This window comes from Cyprinodon variegatus, unplaced genomic scaffold (genome assembly GCF_000732505.1).
Source record: "Cyprinodon variegatus isolate N-32 unplaced genomic scaffold, C_variegatus-1.0 Scaffold1143, whole genome shotgun sequence".
NCBI classification, from domain to species: domain Eukaryota; kingdom Metazoa; phylum Chordata; class Actinopteri; order Cyprinodontiformes; family Cyprinodontidae; genus Cyprinodon; species Cyprinodon variegatus.
In genome coordinates this window covers 202731-208605 of record NW_015151596.1, presented here as the reverse complement: position 1 = coordinate 208605, position 5875 = coordinate 202731, and the positions used below count along the sequence as shown (strand labels likewise).

General features: G+C 39.1%; 1 protein-coding gene across 1 annotated transcript; it reads left to right on the top strand.

Annotated features, from left to right (window-relative positions):
- Window positions 1-429: 429 nt before the first annotated feature.
- On the top strand, window positions 430-1810 carry LOC107101731 (hydroxycarboxylic acid receptor 2-like). The gene has a single exon (XM_015400748.1). It carries the CDS (start codon window positions 430-432, stop codon window positions 1393-1395), a length of 966 nt encoding a protein of 321 aa, XP_015256234.1. The 3' UTR covers window positions 1396-1810.
- Window positions 1811-5875: the final 4065 nt, after the last annotated feature.

The window sequence follows — 5875 nt, the reverse complement described above, 5'->3', positions numbered from 1 at the left end:
TTAATAAAGTAGTTTTGAATTGAAATTAAGTAACTCCTTCCAGATTGACAGGAGCAACAGTTGCTTCTAGGATTATTGCTGGTGTTCTTCCTCTTTGCGGTTATGTGTTTGGTTCGCCGCTGCGATCCTTCTGTATCTGTCCATGATGCTTTTCTTAGACAGAGGCAGGTTTATTCTTCCCTAAAGCTGTGAAGCGGTGCAAACATGGTTCTGTAATGAAAAGGCTAGCTGTGCTGATCAAGGAGGAAATCTCGTAAAGGTTTCAGGATGAGATATAGGATGTGTTTTGGTTACACTGAAAAGGAAGAAGTTTGCAGCTTCCTGAAAACTAAAACCGCAGATCAACCCTTTTTCTAGAGGTGTGACTGCAGGCGCTCTTTAAAGGGACTTTTCTGGGTTGTTTCTGCAGATGGTGAGTTCTCTCTCAACATGCTCTGCAACGTGAACGGAACCATTCTGATTAGTGTGCTGCCTCCTGTGATCCTCACAGAGTTTGCTTTTGGATTCCTGGGGAATGGACTGGCTCTGTGGATCTTCTGCTTCCACCTGAGGCCCTGGAAAAGCAGCACGGTCTTCCTCTTCAACTTGGCCATGGCTGATTTCCTGCTCAACGTGGCTCTGCCACTACGTGCCAGCTACTACTTCTCTGGTCTGAACTGGAAGTTTGGCCTGACGGGCTGCAACGCCTGCCTCTTCATGCTGGCTATGAACCGCAGTGGAAGCACCTTCTTCCTGATGATCATTGCTGTGGACAGGTACATGCATGTGGTGCATCCTCATCATCCCTTCAACTCTCTGAGCGTGAAGAAGGCTTCTGTAGGAGCATTGGGAATATGGTTCATCACCATCTTGGTGGATGCTCCCATCTTTGCTTTGCAGCACAGAAACACCACCTACTGTGAGAGCTTCAACACGGATGTGGACCCCCAACACGGTCTGACCTGGCATGAGTTTATGTTCCTGTGCTCCTTCTTCATCCCGCTGCTGGTAATCCTTTATTGCACAGTCCACATCGTGGTCCAGCTGAGGAGGAGACAGCTGGCTCAGAACGCAAAGATCCGCAAAGCTCTGTACTTCATCACCGTTGTTGTGGTTATCTTCTTCATTTGCTTCCTTCCCAGCAACATCACACTACTGATCATCTGGATCAGGTCCAAAAAGGCCTCCTCTGCCACCCAGGTGTGTCGTGCATCAGAGGAGCTGGCCATCACCTTCTACGTCGTCATCACCCTCACCTACCTAAACAGCGCCCTGGATCCTTTGGTCTACTACTTCTCCAGTCCGGTCTTCAAGGACATCTGCAGGAAAGTTCTTCGTTTGTCTCCAGATGAAAACACAGACGGAGCCGAGAAGAAAACGAGGGAGACCGGTTCCCAGTCGCTCAGTCAGCTTTAAAACACCAGGACCCTTCATCTGGAGTCTGCCTCGCCATGGAGCATGCTTCGGTTCTGCTGGAGGGGTCCGGTCCAGGAAAGCCTTTTCGATATCCTGCTTTGTTTATTTTTATTTTTTGGTCCAGATGACTGAATGTGGCACTGATAAGAACACGATGCTGCAGGGCTGGACTCTTCAGGCTTCCTCATTTAGTTTTCATGCTGCACGTCATATGAACGACTTCTTAATGTGAGGTTAACAGGAATCATTTAAGCTAAATATGTTTCATCTGTGAAAAGACGAAGAAAGAAAAAACAGAAGGAGTGAAAAAAGATTAGAAATATCTATTTTCTGTGGAAATATCAACAGTATTCACTCAAAAATGTTAAAGTGAAAAACTGTAGTTAAAAAAGAAAAGTTTTTCACAATTAAAATAAATTAGTCTTGTGTTATTATTTGTTATATTGCTTCATCAACATCATTTTCTATTTTCTTTTTGAAATTTCTTAGAAATAGGGTTCTAAATCAGACAGTATAAAATAATTAAATTAAATGCAATATTTATAATTTTTATAGCAAATTAGAAGATCCTTCAACAAAGTTTGCTTGTATTTTTTTTTACTTTTATAATGTTTGTTATATTCTTTAGACTTTGCACTTTAGCTTTTACTATTGTGTTTTTTTCATGGTGTACTATTGTGTTTGTGTTTTATTACAAGGGATTTTTTTTTTTTTTTTTACTTCATGCAAGTAAATATAGTTCACAAAATAACAGACTTAAAATAAATGAAAATAAACCAAACCAGAGAAACTGGAAAATCTTTGGAGGAACCGTTTCTCACTGTCTCTGGAAAATAAAAAATAAAAAAAGCAAAGAAAATAAAAACTTTTGTAAATATTTCAAAACATTTTGAAACAACCTTTAAGTTCTTGTCATCGTTTTTAGGATAACCTCTGGATGTAACCTATACATTTGATTTAATGTTTATATAAAAGCAGATATCTATTAAAATGTCTCCTGTGTATTTTATTATATTTTAATCATAAATAGATGTATTGATATATAATGGATTGATATTTAATGTTTTTTGGGGTTATTCTTTTAACATTGTATGCATATGTGAATAAAATTTTAAAAACTTCTGATGATGTTATTAAAATCCCTCCAACGGATGTTTCTTGTTTCTTTATTTTAATCCTGCTTCAGCATCCAATCAACCTGACATGATTATCAACACATTTTAACAGGAAGTACTTTAAGGGACTTTTCATGCATCATTTTACCTCCTTTCCTCAACTTTAAATGTTGCTTTTATTATCACACCTGATGCTGCAGATAAATTTGAGATGTTATCATTTCTTTCCTTCCTCATCCGCCTTCAGATTTAGCATAAAGCTGTGGTATAGATGCATGTATAACGGAGAGATGCATTGCTGAATCTGCTAACCTTTGACACTCATAATGATGAAGTTTTTTCATGCATCAAGGTGAGTTCTTCCCTATCATAAGCCCCTCTTCCTATGAAGAAGGAAGTCTGCCATGACTCTGTAATGCACAGAAATCATGTGGCAATAATTACATAGAAGGAAGTTGTTGCTGACTGTACTTTGCTGCTTTAAGAGATTGAGAAGTCAGGAACCTGAATTAGTCAACCTTCCATATATATATATATATATATATATAGAGTCTCTGGAGCGGTTCACGGCTGAAGACATTTTTATGTTTGGAACAAGAGTTTTTGAGGGAGGATCCACAGGGGGTCCAGGATGTTCTAGAAAGCTCCTTCTCTGGTTTACAGTCTGAAAACATCATCTTAACATCAAAACCATACAATGTTTGCAATGTTTAACACCTCAGTACCAGTCGGATGGTACTGGGCCGGGCCTGATGATGATTTCCACCGTGTTTATTTTGATCCCAGAGGGGAGGGGTTGGTCATGCTGGTGGGGGCAGGAAGCGGAGAAACAATGTTAGTTGGTTTTTCTCTGTGTCATAAGTGTAGGGAAATGGGTAAATTACATAATATTGGTAAATCGAATATGTTTCACTTTCGATTTATTTGTTTATTTGAAAATAACTACAATTTCCAAACGGGCAATATTAGCTTTATACAAAACCTGGAGAATGTTATGATCTACTTACCGTAAAATTTTAATAACACTTAATTTACAATCAAGCAAAATGTTTTAAATGATCTTTATGAGTCTTATTAGTAATCGTTTTCTGGGACCTTTTTTTGAAATAGAAATAAAGACTGAATATAAGTTAAGCGTGTTAATCTCCAAGCCTGCACACAGTAGGTGAAGTATGACAGGATCCCTGTGCTGTACTAAGTGGGAAAAGCTGAGTGGCTTGGATGGATTTTAACTTTTGTAACACGGCTATGTATTTAGCCGTTTTTCGTTTTGTATAAATAGGCTCTATGCACAACTCCACCACTTCCTGAACTTCAGGAGGCTCCTTTGCTTCCTGTCTTTCATGATTGGATGCACTGATTATTCCAAGTGTGTATGACCTAAGTAACTGGCCAGACACACCTGGATTAATCAGTTCGTCCAGTAATGAAAGATAGGAAACAAAGGAGCTACCTTAAATTCAGGAAGTAGTGGAGCTGTGCATAGAGCCTACATGTGATTTCCAACTAAGGTCCTCATCAATGATAACTGAGGAAATCTTGTTTCTTTGACGCAGTATTTCCATACAATGTTCATTTCTATATTGAGCTCATTTGTTTCGATTAAACCTTTTTTTTTACTGAATTAAATGCTGTTGAATAATCTGTGAATAAACAAAAGTTGAATTGCATCTGACAACATACGTCTGTGAGCTTGAAAAAAACTAATGACTCTATTCTTATATTATATTCTAACATGTTGCTAGTAATGGTATCGATTTGAATTTCTGTGCATGTTTGTACTAACACAAAAATAGTTCATTTTTTAACTCTATTTAATGAACAAGTACTATGTATATTGTTTTGACTTTTGGAATTACACAGGGACCTTAATGTTCAGAGCTTTTTTCTGAGATATATTGTATACTTTATGTCTGTGTGAGTATCTTTTTTTATTATAGAAAGAAAATATAATAGATGTTAAAAAAAATTGAGAGGTTAGTTTATTTTTAAGATCTAATATTTAAGTGTGCAGTATTGTGTCTTTGCTAAGAATAATTTGTCAAAGAAAGAACATTGTTAGCCCTGAAATGTTGGTGCCTCTCTAAGTTTCCTGCATCTTGTGTTATAGCTATAATTGGTTTTGATCTTTGCCTGTCAGGTGTGTGTTTCTGGATGTAAGTCCACCATGTGTTGGCTGTGGTTGCTTTTGAATGTGAGATGTTGATTGCCATGTGAATATCACAACTTTTTCATGTGACAACTGACACTTTGAACACATGTCTGCATTTAGAGGTGAAAAAGTAATGACCTCCACATCATAGCGAGGCAAGCTGGCATCTCTGGCATCACTGCAGACTAGAGACTGACGCGGGAGTGGTTTTTCACTCCTGTCCCGTTCCACTCCCACAGAAAAAAATTGTGTCCCGTCCCGATCCCGGGCCAGAGTAGAAATGTAAATCCTGTCCCGTCCCACTTCTGGTGAAATTACTCCCGCTCCCATCTCACTCCCATTCAGAATGAGTCCCGCTCCTGCACCACTTCCATTCTTGTTGTCTTCAATAAGATTTCTGCCAATACACTGAATCTGAATTTGTTTTGAGCGCAGATGAAAAACTCAGAGCGGAAGCACTGTTGGTTTTTTGGTTGTGTAGTTTTTTTTGACCCGCATTATAGTGTAGGCTTCAAGGAAAAAAACTACAAAATGGCGGCGCCAGTACTGAATTTTTTTTCTTTCTATTTTATTTTATAACATCGATCCTAGTTTTTTTTTTTTAGTTACTATTGGTTTGCTCCCGCTCCCATCTGCTCCCGTTAATGTTTAATCCTGTACCGTAACAATCACGTGATCGTTACTAATACTGACTCCCATCCCACGGGAATCCCACGGGAATCCCTTGACCCGTAGGATTCCCGAAAAAATGTCAGTCTCTACTGCAGACCACAGAGTTACAGCTTCTGATTCAAGGCCGGTTTCTTTGCTCTACTGCTATTAGAGCTCAAAAAGGTACATATAGGTGAATATTTCATGTTTAATGGAGCCTAGGCGGAAGTTCAACTGAAGAAACTCATTGTCACCTACATCCATCCGCCTACGACACAGCCAATCAGCTTTGAATCATACCTAAATGAAAGCCAATTGGCATCCAAAGTTCATTTTTAAAGTTCCATATAAGGAATTCAAATAAAACAGGAGCAGACAAGATCCGCTCTTGTCTGCTCCTGTGGGCAGGCAGCGGATGTCCTGTGATTTCATTCAGATGACACCGTTTCAACCCACCTCCAGCTCCTCCTCCACCATCGTAGCTAAAGCTGTCATTCCTCCTGGACTCTTACTGCGTTCCCTGTCTCATCTCAACTGGTCCGGCAGAAGACCGCCATGTTGA

What these genes read in the sequence shown, in the direction of transcription:
- LOC107101731 (XM_015400748.1), top strand. Translation starts at nt 430, where the DNA reads ATGCTCTGCAACGTGAACGGAACCATTCTGATTAGTGTGCTGCCTCCT.